Source organism: Canis lupus, chromosome 15, assembly GCF_011100685.1.
Source record: "Canis lupus familiaris isolate Mischka breed German Shepherd chromosome 15, alternate assembly UU_Cfam_GSD_1.0, whole genome shotgun sequence".
NCBI classification, from domain to species: Eukaryota; Metazoa; Chordata; class Mammalia; order Carnivora; family Canidae; genus Canis; species Canis lupus.
In genome coordinates, this window is record NC_049236.1 from 47,997,026 (window position 1) to 48,015,552 (window position 18,527).

Below are 18,527 nucleotides of genomic sequence, written 5' to 3' on the forward strand. Positions count from 1 at the left end.
AGGAGACTTAGTAAAGAGCCATTATTTTCAGTAATTGTTTAATGTTAGATGAAAATCTCAATCCTAGAAAATATGCACCATAAATTGTAGGTATATAGTCAATTTTGTCTTCTCCAATTAGCATTTTGAATTAAACTCCACAATGAATAAAGAGAATGAGAAGGTTCTGATATCTGCCTTTTTGGGCAATTAGTGGTAATGGGAGTTACGCATATGCTATGCAAATGTACTTACGTGTGTACTTGTTTTCACCTCAAAAGATGAGATGATAGTGCATACAAGGATGCAAATGAAAATCAAGTCCTCTATATCTAAACCACCAAGGATCATCAGCTGAAAGAATGCTGGTTGCTCATCATGCAAATATATATATGTATGTATATATGTGTGTAGATATATGTATGTATATATGTTCGTGTGTGTGTGTGTGTATGTGTATTCATGCATTGGTAGATAAAGAAGCAATGGAAAGAATATTTCTAAAGACTAGAAACCCAACATCTTTATGGTACAAACATGACATATTTACGTTAAAATGCCTGAGAAACTATGACCTAAAAGAAGCTTACTCTGTAAACAATCTTGCATAACAGGCCAACATGGCTCATAAAAAAAAAATGCATCTACAAAACAGTATTACCTGTGGATTTCAACATGGAAACAGTCACAGAATTTTAAATTTTGGAAATTGAAATACTAAAATGAAACTCATGAGTTTATCATGTCTCTAGAGGTAAACTTTAAAGAAACAAGCCTTTAGCATTAGCAACTGGCTTCTGTGATGCCAAATTGGCAGTTCCCAGAAAAAAAAAAAAAGTGTGGTTTTACAGATCTGAATCATTAACTTGCATTTCAGTACCATTTATAATTTATATAGACATGATAGAGACTTCACATGCTGGGAACACCATGGTGCCTTGTTGAGCAGAGCATAATATTTTTCTTAAGTTTTTATTTAAATTCCAGGTAACATACAGTGTAATATTAGTTTCAGGTGTACAATATAGTGATTCAATACTAATATTTTTAAAACTTTTATTCAGAAAGGCTAGAATATGTGCATTTCTGAAGGTGACTTAAAAAGTGGACAGGGTGAGGTCTGCAAAACTCACTTGACTGTTAAGGGCTGAAAATTACTTTAATTCCTTTGGAAGTTTCACTTCATTGGGGAATTAATGGAGCTCTTGATCAAGTGGAAAACCAGAAAAAAACAAAGTTCTTTAATGCTATGACTGTGATGTTGGTATAATTATACTATACATAAAATTTTTCATTTCATAAGAATTTCAGATGAACTATTTTATCTTAATGTTTATTTGTCAGAAATTTGCTAGAAAGTTGTTCTGAATAGGGAGTTCATATTCCTAATATTATAGTAATTTAATCATATAAAACAAAGACTTGCTAGTGAATCTTTACATCATAAGAGTATGGGGAGTGTAATCTTAATAAACAGTGATCTAACAAAAGCAGCCTAAAGCCTTGCCCTCTAATAGACTTATGAAAGTAATTATACCTTTATTGAAGTTACACTACTCTCAAACCCCTGCTGTTCCTGCTGTTCTTGAAGATAGTTATTTTCTACTTAACAAAAACAGACAGGCTTTAGAAAAATAGCTAGTGGTAAGTAATATTACAAAATTTAATCAGTTTCTTCTATGTAGCTTATACAACAATGGTACAAATATTTCAACCCAAACAATAAAAGACTCAAAGGCTTAAAAAAAAAAAAAAATCCCAGGACGGCTAATTAGAGTAACTTACTAATTGGAGTAACAACTCACATGACTGCAGGAAGACAGGAAAGAGGGGAAAGGGGAAAGTCTTTCACTGGCCGTGATCATTCCCAGGGCATATCATTAGCATAGGCTTTCACAGGCTTTGCACAGCCATAGCTTGGTGAAAGAAGGCATTAACAGAGTTAAATGATGAAAGATGAGACAAAATGTCAAGAACCATCTTTAAAAAGTGTTAGGGGAGAAAGCAGACAAAATTGTAGGAGCAGCTGCTTGGATTAGGTAGCTGAAGCAAGGTGATGACAGACAGATCTTTCAGGGTTGCTCTTTGCCCCTAGGGTCCAATCTCTAGTTTATGGAGGGGTATTCAAGCTTTAGGGGAAAATGCTTAAATAGCTCCTACTGACACAAGATTGATTTATAACCAAAATCTAATTTGCATTATGGATTTGAAAACATCCATTTCCAATAGGTAGATGTCAGGTGAATAAAGGATTAAAAACAAGAATTTATAAGCAAAAGCAACCACTGTCAACTAGATCTCAATGAATGATCTGGCATCGTTTAGCTAGAAATTTTAGTAAAATCGTGCCCTATCCAGTTATCCACCAGTGGACATAGATTTCTCCTATTTGCTGTTACCAGCTGACCGAAAAATTCTCATTTGTTTTGCATACAATCTCTCTTTTATGTGTGAAACTTCTTTCTTTTATGATCTAGTTAACTCATCCTAGAATGATTCACTCATCTCCAACATTCTCTATAACCCTTTTTGATTTCCAAACTTAAAGCATAGTATTTGTATCAGCTTAGTGTTCCATACTACTGTATAAGTATTTACAACATTGCATTTATCTAGTTATGTATGTGCATGTCTCTTCAGTTATTATGTGGATTTTGAGACCTTTGAACTACAATTTATTTCACAGCTCATATAAAGCACTCAAAATGCATTTGTTGAATATTTTGCAACAACAATTTTATCAAAAAAAGATTCTGGATTGCCACAACCAAGGAAGGAATTCATTTAGTACACTCTACTGCATTTCTTTTCACTCTATGACTTATTGCTAAAATCATCAATCAGAGAAGGAAATGTGTTTTTACCTTCCACGTAGCTGAAAGCATCAGCAAATATCTACTAAAATACCAGGGAAAAAAGTGGAGTCTTGCTATATAAGGGCTATAGGCACCACTGAAAAAACCTTTACATCTTCATAATGCATGGAAAAGGTCTACACATTCATGAGAGCTTTTCAGTAGACCCATTAGAGCAGGTGGGACAAACATCAAATACTTCCAAAGTGATCCAGTGTTCTGTAATACAAAAACATGAAATCTTGCTACAGAACTTCATAGCAAATCAATTCAGGCACTCTTTTCACTAGTGAGTGGAGGTGATAATAGAAGAAATATTCTCATTACATAGTCATTAGGATAGGTGCCAAAGTCCTAACTGGACTGTTAGGACAAAGTCCTAACAATGACCAGACACCTAAATCAGCTTCATTGTGTCATTTCAGATAATCTGATTTTGTGCTATGAATTCTATTCATTTACTTGCATCCATATTTTTTTAGCCTTTTGTCCTTCTCTAGTGAACAAACAAAACCCACTAGGTCATAATCTCTACTGAGCTGAATCATGACAAGAGTATGAAGACCCCAACTAGTATCAATCAATATGTCTAACATGAGGATTATTACTTTCCCCCCATAGCCAAACACCAACCAGTCAGGAAGCTAAACTGATTTGAAGAGGTAGGAAAAACTCAACATCCGTTGGCATTGCTAGTATATGCCATACACTTGATAAGAAATAAATGGAGAGAAGCTGCAGCTCTGTTGGCCCAAATTCAGTCTGAATTAGGGTGACCATAAGTAAGCCAAAAATTTGATAGGCAGATCTGGAAATGAGAAAGCCAGATAATGGCGTAATAACCACTATACACATCTCAAACTAACTGGAAAACAATAGGAATGAATAGGAAAGACCCAAGAGTGCCAGTGGAAGATAAAATATGAAGCAGATATAAAATATGAGCACATCTGAACACTGTGCTCCTAACCACACACAGATCCATAGGCAGAGGGTGGAAACCTTAAGGACTCAAGGCGTTTGAGTAAACACTTTGTCCAATCATACACTAAGTTATACAGAATCAGAGAGAGCCTTTTGAAAAGTCACTCTAAAAAATCAAAACAGTAACTGAGCAGAGATGTGAACAGCCAAACACCTTGGGGGGGAGACAGATCAGATTCCAGATATTAAGTCCAGACAAGTTACTAAATAAATAAACTCTTGGAGTGCAGAGGCCAGAATCCATAGTTACAACAACATAACATCTAAAATGTCCAGTATTCAACAAAGATAACAACAGAAACTTTCAAATAAATAAGAAAGTGTGACCCATACTCAGGGAAAAATCAGTCAATAACAACTAACTCTGAGTGGACTTAGATTTATCAGACAAAGACCTCAAAAATGCTATTATAATTATGCTCAAATAATTGAAATAAATTACATTTAAAGAATTAAAGTAAAATATGATACTCAAATGGGCACTATCGAGATAAATAGAATATAAAAAGTAACTAAGTGGATTCTAGAATTAAAAAATATAACAATGACGAATTTACAAAATGGGGGTCGCAACAGATTTGAGAAGGCTGAAGGGAGAAAGTAAACTTGAAGATAGATCGGTAGATACTATCCACTTTTAAGAACAGAACAAAAATTGGAAAAAAGGTAAACACAGCCTCAGAGACCTCTGAAACACAGTAAGTGGTTTCACAGTAGTGTAATAAGAGTCTCAGAAGGAAAGAGAGGAAAATGTATGAAAAAATGGCTAAAAATTTGAAAATTTTGATGAAAAACATTAATCTATAGATCTAAGAAATTCAATGAACCCCAAGTATTTTAAACACAAAGTAATCCATGATCCACACCCATGTTTGTGGTATTTTGTTATGACAGCCCTAGCGAACAAATACACCAAGCAATGCCTATGGCAAAAGATGATACTGCAGATCAGTAGACACTCCATGAGCTATTCACTATATAAATGCCCTTCATCCTTATTTAGCCACAACCTCAGAAAAAAAAGGTTGAAAAGCCAGATTGACTGAAATTTATTTTGATGGATGGAAGCCAGAAATAAAAATTAACTTGTTATAGAAAAACAGTGAGTTCATGGACTGAGATTTGTACCCGCAACATAAATAGATAGTGTGATCAAAATTTTATTTTATAAGAATTGTCAGATATTCTCCCCAAATGTTAGTGGTCTACTAGTATAGACCCATATAGTACCTGTCTACCTATCTTACTGACTCCTAGTCAATAGCTTCATGTCATTCTGGAACATAAAATTGCTAGTATTTTTCTGCCAGTATTTCATCTTTTGTTTTTAATGTGTATTTTCAACATGTTTTATAATAAGTATGTGCTAAACTTTTAGAAGCTATTTAAGCTTTTGTGTCATGCTACCTCCAATACTTCTGCATTTTTTACCACCAGAATTTGCCAGTGTCTCACATTTCTTACATCCTGGAAACTTTCACTATCTTTTTAAATCCTCTTTAATCCCTTTCCTACATAATTAAAATTTTATTGTTAGAGTGCCTATTCATTTGAAAAAAAATTAAGGGAAAACCATTATATACGTTTCCCATTTAATAACGTAAAGTCTTTTCTTTAGAAAACAGAAAAAAATGCAGTGCTGTCTGTTTATGATGTCTGTGCTCCGAGGAGCAGGAGGCCCAGGATTTAGTTACAGTTTGCAACGAACTAGTCAGGGAGCCTGAAATAATTCACATTATATTTTTTTAGGTCACAATTTCTTCAGATGTATACAATATGTTAGGTTAAATAATATATAAGTAACTTCTATGTTTCTGATTTTAATACTTTTATCTAGGACTCCATAGTGAAAATCGACTTGTCTTCATTGTTGTTTTCTGATCATTTTAACCGCAGAAAATAAACTAAAAGTTCTATTTACACCCTGGAAAAATACTGGAAAACCTTCAAACTTTAAATTTCTAAAAAATTAGGCATATACAAGAATAGATGCTATAAAATCACAATGTATTTCTCTCCTTACTTTCAGATATGCCATTCTATAGTTATTAGTTTCATTTATTGAGATTTAAATGAATAGCAAATAATATCATGTTTGCATAGTCTTCAGCTTTTAAGATTAGCACATACACGTAGCCTAAAGTTGCTTCATTTTCCGAAAGGAAGAATTTCAGACAAAAATCTTGTCCTCAGTCACAAATTTTTTTGTTACCATAGTGATGAGAATAAAGAATGGGGGAAAAAAAAGCTAAAAATACCTGAACACATACAGACAGTTTTAGGAATTTGACCTACTTGGTGTCGTACACTAAAGAAGTTAATCAATTGAATTAACTACATATGCGTTAGGTGAAATACTCTACTGGATGAAAAAATGCGTAGGTTGCACATCTGGAGCTATTATCCACAATCAAAGAAGTCAGTATGAATGAAGATGACTGACAAACTAAAATGCATAAAATCAGATTCTTTTAAAAATGGCATATATACCAGAAGCAGCTAGAAAACCATTAATTTAGCTTCATTTCCCATAAATTTTCTGTTTTTCTTCCATTAGTTAGGATATTTCCATTTCAAATGACAGCTTCTTATGCACCAAAGGAATCTTTTTAACTGGATGGAGCAACATAATTGGACATATATTTAAAATTATGTTAGAGTGGCTCCTTTCTATAAAAGAAAGCCTCCCAACTCTAGGCATTATAATAAAAACAATATGTCTTTAAAATAAATTTTCTTTTGAAAATTCTAGTTTTAATAAATTTAATCAACTCAATCATTTGCAGAAAAAACCTACCTTATCACAAGGCATTAAGGCTACCTTGTGAAAGATCAATAAAAGGCAGTACTTGCTGTCAAGAATTTTTAATCATCTGTCTAATTATGTTTCCATACACAGACTTTTAAAGATTGTCCACATAGTAAAATGGAAACAACCTGACTTGAAGAGACCAGGAATAAAGTTCCAACTCTACTTAATGAGCTTAGAAAAATCTCCTTCTAAGTCTCAGTCCTCTGTCTGTAAAATGAGCATAAATGAGCATATCATCACCTCTAGCACACACAGGTCATTATGATAAAAGAGAGTGGAAACCAACAGCAAACATTCAGTAAATAAGCCCTATAAAATGAGTCAGTATACAAAATAGGCTCAACATTTAAACAATTTCAAAATAAAAATTATAAAAATAACTAAGTGTACTTGAGAATTATTTAAGAATAATAATAGCAAATTTTAATGAGCAGTTATATTGGGACACATTTTATATAAATCAGTTCATTTAAACTTCATAATTCCAGTTACTACTATATTCTTTTTATGGTTGAGAAAAATAAGGCATAGCATAGATGAATTGTTTGAAGACATACAGCTAGTGGTGGTGAAGCCAGGAATTAAACCCAGGAAAGCTAATTCTAGAGCCATGCTCTAAATCTAGGTCTTCTGATATACTCCAAAATAATAAATGGAGGGAAATATCTGTGAAACTATTAATTTGAAAAAAATATATTTTAAATTGCTAACTATAATCAGAATAAGTTTCTGAAATATCTAATTCATACTACTTTACTGAGTTTAATTTTTCATTATTATTATCATAAAGAAAAAATAAAGCAATTTAAATGTACGACAGTAAACAACTCATAGAACTTCCATATGACAGATAATCACTCAGCCATTAATAATGTGGTATAATGAGGCTTGGAAACTTCTAAGTACTGATAAGGAAAAAAAGCAGATTTTCAAACATGTAGAAAATAATCTCAATTTTCATAAAACTAATGTCATATGTACAGGAAAAAATACCAGAAAGATAGACATAAAAATGCTTATAATTGTTACTTCTTAGCAGTTTTATATATTTCTAGATTCCCAAATTTTCTATAATAAGCATTCAAGATTTTTGTCATCAGGAAAAAAATGACTTAAACAATCTAGTCATGATTCCTAAAGCCCAAAGTGATTTCAATGCTTCTTTCAATCTGTGAACAGTTACTGAGCGTCTAGAAAACTGTTCTAAGCACTAAGGATACAACAGTGGCAAAGCAAAGCCCATAGGTAATAAATTAGATAAATTGAAACTACAAACTAAGAGAACTTCAAACCTATAAGGAAGCTTCAACCTTGTCAATCTGACCTTAATCACATCTTTCTACTGGCACTTGAGCTCCTTTATGCATGTATGTGTGCATGTATGTACATATATATTTATTTATTTGAGAGAGAGAGAGCACACAAGTTGGGGGAGGCAGAGGGAGAGGGAGAAGTAGGCTTCTCGCTGAGCAGGAAAGAATAAGGGAAGAAGGAAAGAAAGAAAGGGAATGGCAAAGAAAGGGAAAAGAAGACAAGAAATGGGAAACCACTCGCCTCTATGGACCAAGTCCCAAACCTCGTCAATTTGCTGCTGGGTTGGGAAATGACCACAGTCATTGAAGAATTTAAGGAGCTCACTTCTTTCTAATCCTTGCCAATCTTCTCTCTTAGCAAACATTGTTTCATAAACTAAAAGAAAGAGATAAAAGAGAATATTTTTGTTATAAATAATATGTCAAGAACAAACTACCAGAAAGTTTCATCTAAATTCAAAGAAGCCTTAACTCCAGTTTTATTTTTATGTCTAGTGATTAGAGTAGCACTGGGTCAGCCTCCTGGGGAAGGTTTGAAGGACATGGGGCATGCTTCTCCCTCCCACATTCCACAGCAGTCAGATTTGGACCTGTTTCCCTAAAGAGACTACTGGCATCCTCTGGCCCGATTTATATGACAATTGCCCATGGACCATGCATACGTCAATGCTCAAACTACATCATAAGACACAGCTTTGATGTCAGGGTTCTGGGGGCCTGACTTCTACTGACCCATCTTGATACTCCTTTTTAATTAGTTCCCCTAATTTTTTCATCTCTTTTTTACTTCTGTCTACCTTATAGCTACTTATATCAGTGATTGGGCTGCTTATTCTACTTCTGAACTTGCTCCTAAATGGAATGACATCTACTTTTGCCCCCTGACTTCATGTATTCCTCCTTCCTAGTTTAATTAAGGTCACTGGATGTGAGTGACCACAGAAAGTGATCTTGCCACTCCTGGCTCAAGATTTCTACAGAAAGCCACTTAGTAGGGACATCTTTTACCTACCTTCCACACTCGGTAATAACAGGGGCTAGATAATAACCAAGAAAATGGATGGATACATTTTATAAGTGAAGTTCCCCCATAAACATCTTATTTTTTTTTCCAAAAAGGTGATACTGAGTCCCCACTCTGAAGTATGATGGAAGGTGATTGTTAATCAGCATTTAAGGATGACAGTCTGCCTCGATAAAGGCTGAGCTCTGAAGTATGGGCTCCATACGACAAAGGACACTAGAGCAGTTTCTAACACTCTAGTTATCCTGGCACTCAACCACATGGGCTTCGACTTTCCATTTATTCACTTATTTGTTCAGTTGAGGTGGACAGTGATGAGACATCAACAAATTCAAGAAATATTCAGTGACTAAATATAAGCCACTATTCCAGATGCTGAAACACAGCAGTAAAATAAGTTTATATTTGGAATATCAATGGCTTTTGCTCTCTTTTCAAATAAACAAACTAGAGCACTTGCTGTTGGTACCCCATCCATATTGCCTCGCCCCTTACATTGCTGTGCAAGCTGACCAGACTTTCACTTGCCAGCATCTCATTTCATTGCCTCAGGGCTCCCTCTGGCTACAGGACTCCACTCTGCCCACCTGTGCAGCAAACCAGAAGTGCCAGGGAATTCAGGCCCCTAATGCCATGGCCCTCAATCACTGGTTCTCCCTCAACTGGGAGTTGGGGGAAAATGGGCCAGCACTCAAGGAAAGTTGCCTACACTCTTCCCTAGAGGGATCTAGCTCCAGTTGATGGTAACCCGCCTAATCAAGCATTCTTTTTTGACTTCCATCCATCCTTTCCCTGTCTTACTTCATTCCACTATCAGTATTTACTGGGATCTACTTGCCAATAAATAAGTTATACTTCATGTTTTGTCCCAGGGTCTGATTTTGGAGAAACCCAAACTAGCACACAAAGAATGTAACTTTTAACTCTTCTGTTTAAGTAAATGTATTTTTCCTTGAAAAAGTGTATGTTACTCTTATTAGTTTTTCATTTAATTAATTTTAGATGCTTCTCACTAGATCAAACTGATACACATATGAATATTATAGCCATGTAATTACATTAATAGATGATAATGCACTTAATCAGTATATTATGCTTGAAAAACAAATGTTCACCAACACACTAGCAGAATTAATTTTCTAGGCAGGTTCAATTACAGTCAATATAAAATTCTAATCATAAAAATTAAATGAATTTTTTTAGTTATTGAGTATTAAAAATGTATGTAGATAGATACCTGCCAAATATTACCTAATTAACAATCCACATATGAAAGGGATGGAGAATTTTCTGAGGAACATAAAGGCAAATAAGAACTAGAAAACTCTATGGACTCTTGAGTTACTTTAGCCCTTAGTACAAATGGATGCCTTACTTGGTAATTCTTTAAATCATTCATTTAGCTAATTCTCTTCTACTGTTTAGGTCCTATGTTGGACAAAGCATTGTCTGTCCCAACTGGACTCCTTTATGTACTTACCTCATGCCAGCCTACTCTCCACAAAACAGCCAGAGGGATGTGTTCAAGTAGAAGTTGCATCATAGCTCTCAGGTCACAGTCCTCTGTGGGCTTCCCAACCAACAGTCTATGAAGCCTGACACAGCCTACGCTCCCACTCCCTGCTACATCTCCCATCTCATTTTGTTCTCCTATTGCCCCATACCAATAATAGTAATAGCTTCCTCCAACACTAATAGCCTCCAACTTTCTGCCTTTGTGCTTGCAGCTCCCTCTGCCTAGAACATTCCATAGATCCACTTGGCTCCCCTCAGACTTTCTTTAAGACTTCAACTCAAAGTGCTTTTCAGCCAGAAACCACCAAAGTCCAGCCTGGAAAAATAAACCACGTTTTTTTTTTTTCAAACTGTAAGATTAAGGTACAGTAAGAGTAAAATCTGCAGTTACAAATCAAAGAGGAGAAATTGTGGCAAGAAAGTAAAACAAAAAAATAAGCGAGATTCTATAAGGTTAAAAAAAATGAATTTAGTGATAGACTTGAGGATGAAGACAAGATTAACTGTAAAATAGTGGGAGTATTTTGGAAAGGATATATGATTTGGTAGTCAGTACCTAAAAAATAAAATAAGTGGAAAAAGCGTCCAATGTAATAACTGTAAGGTCCTAGTAATTATTTTTATAAAAGTATAATATTGTATATTCATACTTGATTACAAAACTTAAAATTATTAACCATAATAAGGTATTAATATCTTTATTAACTATAATGATACTATATTGCATATTTAAAAGTTGCTAAGGCAGTAAATGTTAAAAGTTCCCATGAAAGAAAAAAAATTTTTGTAACTATGTACGGTGACCAATGTTAACTAGACTTAGCTGTGGTGATCATTTTGCAATGTACACAAATATTGGATCATGTTGTACACCTGAAACTAATATAATGTTATATATCAACCCTTAGTAAAATCCTCAATTTTTTTTTAAAAAACTATCTTTCTGAATTTTGTACTAATGGGTACAGAGATAATGTATAAAAGTCCTAAAATCTGAATGCACGTGGGTATAATCTCTCTCTCTGACTTCTTTTTTAAAGGGCTTTTAGGTAAAAGGAGTCCCAGCAGCTACCTAATGAGAGAAAGGTTTTCTCTTTCTTTGCCTCTGTCCCTCATGTGCTTTCTTTTTCTCCCTTCTTCCCATCTTTTCATCTCCAACACTGCTCCTTTTTGCCTTTTTCTGTGGAAATCAAGCTGTTGGACTGGGTTACTTGATCTCGCTTAATTCTATAACTTGTATAGAATCTCTCTCTTTGACTTCTTTCCTTAACCTCTAGCCACAGAAAAGGAGTCATTCTAATGCAAAGAATTCTGGTCCTCTGTAAATATCTTTTGACACATAATTTTAGCATAGGTAATAAACTTAAAGAAAACTATTAGCAAATATTTCTGAGCCCTTTCATAAGCCAGGCATTTAATGAATGGTTATTCATTAATGAATGTTAACAGACACAGCCCTTGTCTTCATGGAACTTACAGTCCTCGGTGAAATACATGTCTTATGATTAGATGAAACATTACCAAAAATGTAGCACTTTTACATTATAAAGCAGTAAGATGCTGATTTTAATTAAATATAATTCACCTGCATCAGTTTATTGTTTTTTGTTTATTATTTTCAAAGAATTTTAAAAAATATTTTATTTATTTATTTGAGAGAAAAAGAGCATGCGGAGTGAGAGAGAGAGAACGTGAGCACAGGGAGGGGCAAAGGGAGAAGCTTCCCACTGAGCAGGGAGCTTGATCCCAGGACACTGGGATCATGACCTGAGCAGAAGGCAGGCACTTAACCAATGGAGCCTCTCAGGCGCCCCTACAGACAATTCTTTAAGAGAAGTTTTAAGTTCACAACAAAATAAAGAAGGTACAGAGATTTCTCATAAACCCATACATCCATATATGTATAGCCTCCTGTCATTATCAACATCACTCACGAAGTTATAGATTTGCTATCAAGGATGACACGTCATAATCACTAGGGCTCACACTCTACCCATAGTTCGCTGTTGGTGTTACACATTCTGTGGGTTTAGACAAATATATACTGACACATATCCATCACTGCACTATTGTATCGCACAGTATTGTACAGAATAGATGCACTGCCTTAAATATCTTCTATATTTTGCCAATTCAATCCTCCCTCCTCACCCCATCTGGCAAATATAAATCTCTTTATTTTCTCCATAGTTTTGCCTTTTCTAGAATGTCATATGGTTGGAAGCATACAGTACATAGACTTTTCAGTTTAGCTTCTTTGGTTTAGTAATATTTAAGATTAATAGCATTTAAGATTCCTCTATGTCTTTTCCTAGTTTGATAGTTCATTTCTTCTTACTGTAAATATACTCCTTTGTCCAGATGCACCACAATTTGTTGATCTATTCATCTACTGAAGGACATCTTGGCTGCTACTAAGCTCTGGCAATTGTGAAAAAGCAGATATAGACATCCATGTGCAGGTTTTGTGTGGATATAAATTTTTTGATGCCTCCATACCATGAGCATGAATGCTGGATCATATGGCAACAGCATGTTTAGTTTTATAAGAAACCACCAAGATGTTTTCCAGAATGGCTGTATCACAGGCATCCTCATTAATAATGAATGATTGTTCCTGTTGCTCCACATCCTTACCAGCATATGATACTGACAGTGTTCTGGATTTCGGCCTTTCTAATAGCGGTGTAGTGTATATCACTGTTTTAATTTGCATTTCCCCAATAACATACAATATGGAGCATCATTCCAAATAGTTATCATCTGTATATCTTCTTTGGTGAGATCTTTGGCCTATTTTTTAACCAAGTTGTTCGTTTTATTAATCCTGAGTTGTTTTTATATATGTTCAATAGCAGTCTTTATCAGATGTGTCTTTTGCAAATATTTTTCCCAGCATGTGCTTCTCATTCTCTTAACATTGTTTTTTGCAAAGTAGAAGTTTCCAATTGTGTATAGTCCAGATTTTCAATTATTTCTTTAATGGATCATGTCTTTAGCGTTGTATTTAAAAAGGCACCATATCCCAGATCATATATATTTTCTCCTATGCTAATTTCTAGAAGTTTTATAGTTTTATGCTTAGGTCTACAATCCATTTTGATATAATTTTTGTGAAGGATGTGAGGTCTGTGTTCAGATTTTTTTTTTTACATATGGATAGCCAGTTGTTCCAGAATCATTTTTGAAGTCCATCTTTGCTCTATTATATTTCTTTTGCTCCTTTGTCAAAGATCACTTGGCTATATTTAAGGGGGCCTGTTTCTGGGCTCTGTATTCCGTTCCATTGATCTATTTGTCTATTCTTTCACCGATACCAAACTGTTTTGATAACTGTAGATTTATAATAAGTCTTGAAGCTGGGTAGTACCAATCCTCCAACTTTGTTCTTCTCCTTCAATATTCTGTTGGCTATTCCAGTCTTTTGTCTTTCCATATAAACTTTGGAATCAGTTTGTCAAAATCCATAAAATAATTTGCTGGGATTCTGGATGAGATTGCATTGAATCTATAAATCAAATTAAGAACTGACTTCCTAATGATATTGAGACTTCCTAACCATCAACATGAAATATCTATCCTAATTTATTCATTTCTTTGATTGTATCAGAGTTTTGTAGTTTTCCTTATAGAGACCTTGTACATATTTTGCTACATGTATACCTAAGTACTTCATTCTAGACGTGTTAATGTAAATGTTATTGTTTAATTTCAAGTCCACTTGTTCATTGTTAGAATTTACAAAAACAGGGCAGCCCGGGTGGCTCAGCGGTTTAGCGCCGCCTTCAGCCCAGGGTGTGATCCTGGAGACCTGGGATCGAGTCCCACGTCGGGCTCCCTGCATGTAGCCTGCATCTCCCTCTGCCTGTCTCTCTCTCTCTCTGTGTCTCTCATGAATAAATAAATAAAATCTAAAAAAAAAAAGAATTTACAAAAACAATTAACTTTGGGATATTAATCTTGTATCCTGTATTGTTACTATAATCACTTATTAGTTATAGGAGGTTTTTTAGTCAATTCTTTCAGATTTTCCACACAGTACAATCATGTAAACAAAGATAACTTTATTTCTTCTTTTCCAATATGTATTCTTTTTATGTCCTTTTATTGCCTTATTGCATTATCAAGGACTTCTAGTATGGTATGAAAAGGAGTGGTGAGAGAAGACATTCTTGCTTTGTACCTGATCTTACTGAGAAAGGTGGAAGAGATGGAAAGTTACTTATCATCAAGTATAATATTTGCTGTAGGGTACCCTCAGTTTTCTGAGATCTTATGTTATAAATAGATATTGGATTTTGTCAAATGCTCTTTCTGTATCTATTGATATGACCATGTGATGTTTCATTTTCAGCCCATTGATATGATGGATTACATTAATTGATCTTCAAATATTGAACCAGCCTTGCATACCTTGGAGAAATCCCATTTGGCTGTGGTATATAATACTTTTTACTTTTTTGGATTTGATTTACTATAATTTTATTGAGGATTTTTATATCTATATTCAGAGAGATATTGGTCTGTAATATTCTTATAAGGTCTTTGACTAGTTGCTAGCCTCATAGAATGACTTAGGAAGTATTCCTTCTCCTTCTAACTACTGAAAAAGATTATAGAGAATTGGGGCACCTGGGTGGTTTAGTCAGTTAAGCATCTGGCTCTTGAATTTGGCTCAGGTCATGATCTCAGGGTCATTATATCAAGCTCCCAGTCAGGCTCCACAGTAGACATAGAGCCTGCTTAAGATGCTCTCTCTTGCTCTCCCTCTGCCCCTCCCCTCCTGTTCACATGCTTTCCCAGTAAATTAATTAATTTAAAAAATTAAAAAGATTATAGAGAATTAGTATAATTTCTTCCTTAAATGTTTGGTAGAATTCACCAGTGAATCCATCTGGGCCTAGTGCTTTTTGTTTTGGGAGGTTATTAATTATCAACTCAATTTCTTTAATAGATATAGGCCTATTCAGATTGTCTCTTCTTGTTTCAGTTTCAGCAGATTGTGTCCGTCAAGGAATTGATCCACTTCATCTAAGATATTAAATTTGTAAGCATAGAGTTGTTCATAGTATTCCTCATTTTCCTTTTAATGTCCAAAGGATCTTTTTTTTTAATTTTTATTTATTTATGATAGTCACAGAGAGAGAGAGAGAAAGAGAGAGAGAGGCAGAGACATAGGCAGAGGGAGAAGCAGGCTCCATGCACCGGGAGCCTGACGTGGGATTCAATCCCAGGTCTCCAGGATCGTGCCCTGGGCCAAAGGCAGGCGCTAAACCACTGCGCCACCCAGGGATCCCTGTCCAAAGGATCTATAGAAACATTTCCTCTTTCTGATTTCTGATATTAATAATGTGTGTTCTTGTTATTTTCTTCTTCATCAGTCTAGCTAGAGGTTTATAAATTTCATTGATCTTTTCAAAAGAGAAGCTATTACATCAGTTAATTTTTCTCTATTGATTTCAATTTCATTGATTTATCCTATTTCTTTTTTAAATTTTTTTTTTATTTAATAAAGAGAGTATGAGAGTGAGAGAGAAAGCACAAACAGGAGGAGGGATTTAAAGAGAAGCAGACTCCATGCTAAGCAGGGAGCCCAACGCGGGACTTGATCCCAGGATGCTAAAATCATGACCTGAACCAAAGGCAGATGCTTAACCAACTGAGCCAGGCAGGCACTGTATCTTATTTATTATTTCTTTTCTTCTGTTTACTTTGGGCTTAATTCATTCTACTTTTTTCCGGTTTCTTCAGGTGGAAAATTAGATTACTGATTTTAGATCTTTCTTTTTTACTACATGAATTCAATAATATAAGTTTCCTTGTAAGCACTGCTTTTGCTGCATCCCACAAATCTTGCTAAGTTGTTTTTTTCATTTTCATTTAATTCAAAATATTTTTAAGTTTCTCTTTAAATTTGTTTTTTGATGTATTATATAAAAGCAGGTTGTTTAATCTCCACATATCTTGGAATTTTCTAATTATCTTTCTATTACTAATTTCCTATTACATTTCACTGTGTTCTAAGAGCACACATTGTAGGTTTCTATTATTTAAACTTGTTAAGGTGTATTTATGGCCCAGAATATGATCTATCATGGTGAATATTCCATATGAGCTTGAGAAAAATATGTCTTCTACTGTTGATGGATGAAGAAGTCTAGAGATGTCAATTACGTCCAGTAGAATGATGGCATTGTTAGGTGAACTATGCCATTTCCTATCTTCTGCATGCTTTACCTGTCTATTTCTGAGAGTGGGGTATTGAATTCTCTAACTGTGAAAGTAGATTCTTCTATCTCTCCTCACAGTTCTATCTTTTGTCTCACATAGTTTGACACTCAATGTTAGGCACATACACAATTAGAATTGTATTGTCTTCTTGAAGAATTGACCCTTTTATCATTATGTAATGCCCTTCTTTACCCCTATAGCTGTCTTTATTTTCATGTCTTCTCTGTCTAAACTAAATACATCTACTCTTGCTTTCTTTTGATTAGCATCAGCATGGTATATTTTCTCCATTTATTTTTAATCTATAGATATCTTTATATTTAAAGTGGCTTTCTAATAGGCAATATACATAGGTCGTGTTTTTTAATCTACTCTAACAATTTCTGTCTTTTAATTGGTGCTTTTAGATCATTAACTTTCAAAGAGGTTATTGATACATTTGGAACAATATCCACTATATCTATTACTGTTTTCTATTTGTTGACTTTGTTCTTTGTTCTTATTTTTACCTTCCTTTTTCTTTGCCTTTTGTAGTTTTAATTGGGCATGCAAATGATTCCATTTTTTCTCCTTTCATACCATATCTGTTATACTTCTTTTCTGTTTTTGATTTTACTTGTTTTAGTGGTTTCCTTATAGTTTGCAATACACATTCAGAGTTAATCCATGTCCATTGTCAAATAACACTCTGCCACTTCATGGGTAGTGTAAATACTTTATACTAACAAAATAATACTAATACTTATTCCCCCATCCCCATATCTTGCTGTCATTCACTTCACTTATATATAAGCATACATAACCACACATATAATAGCATATATAAGCATATAAGCTATATTCATAAGCTGATGGATGACTAAGTACATTGTTAGTATTATTTGAAAAAACTGTCATTTGTTAGATCACTTTGGAATAAGAAAAATAAAAATTTTCATTTTACCTTCTTATTTCTTCTTCATTATTATTCTTTATGTAGATCTGAGTTTCTGACCTATATTATTTTCCTTCTCTTCTAAAGAACTTATAATATTTTTGCAAGGCAGACCTACTTGCAACAAACACCCTCAATATTTGTTTGTATGAGAAAGTCCTTCATTTTAAGGATAATTTTGCAGGCTACAGAATTCTAAGTTGTTGGGGTTTTTTTCTCTCATCACTTTAAATATTTCATTCCCTTCTTGCTTAAATAGTTTCAAATAGATTGAATGTAATTCTTATCTTTCTTCTTCTATAGGTAAAATGCTCTTTCCATCTGTTTTCTTTCAGGATTTTTTTTAATCTTTGATTTTCTGTAGTTGGAAGATGATATGCCCACACCAAAAATAAGTGTAGTTTTTGGAATGTATTCACTTAGTGTTGCCTAATCTGATTCCTAAATCTGTGGTTTGGTGTCCAAGAATAATTTGGAGAAATTCTCAGTCTTTATTGTTTTAAATATTTGTTCTGTCCTTTTCTTTCTTCTCCTTCTGGTATTCCCATTTTCCATATATTACTCCTTTTGTAGTTGTCCCATAGCCCCTGCATATTTTGCTCAGGGTTTTTTTGTTTGTTTATTTGTTTTCAATCTTTGTTAACTCTGCTTTTCAGTTTTTAAAGACTCTACTGATACATCCTCTAGCTCAGGGAGTCTTTCCTCAGCCATGTCCAATCTCTTAATAAGCCCATCAAAGCATCCCTCATTCCTATTACAGTGTTATTTCTAGCATTTCTTTTTGGATCTTTCTTAGTATTTCCATCTCTCTGCTTACATCACCCATCTTTTCTGCATGATGTCTACTTTACCCATTAGGCCTGTAGTATATTAATCATAG

General features: G+C 34.2%; 1 protein-coding gene across 7 annotated transcripts in view; it reads right to left on the bottom strand.

Moving 5' to 3' along the window:
* IQCM (IQ motif containing M) overlaps positions 1–18,527 on the bottom strand; it is a 436,649-nt gene that overhangs the window by 182,586 nt on the left and 235,536 nt on the right. For all 7 annotated transcript variants that reach the window (XM_038558977.1, XM_038558978.1, XM_038558974.1 and 4 more), the window contains one exon: positions 8,185–8,319. In XM_038558977.1, the coding sequence (XP_038414905.1) occupies positions 8,185–8,319 (135 nt within the window). The remainder of the gene's footprint in view (positions 1–8,184; positions 8,320–18,527) is intronic.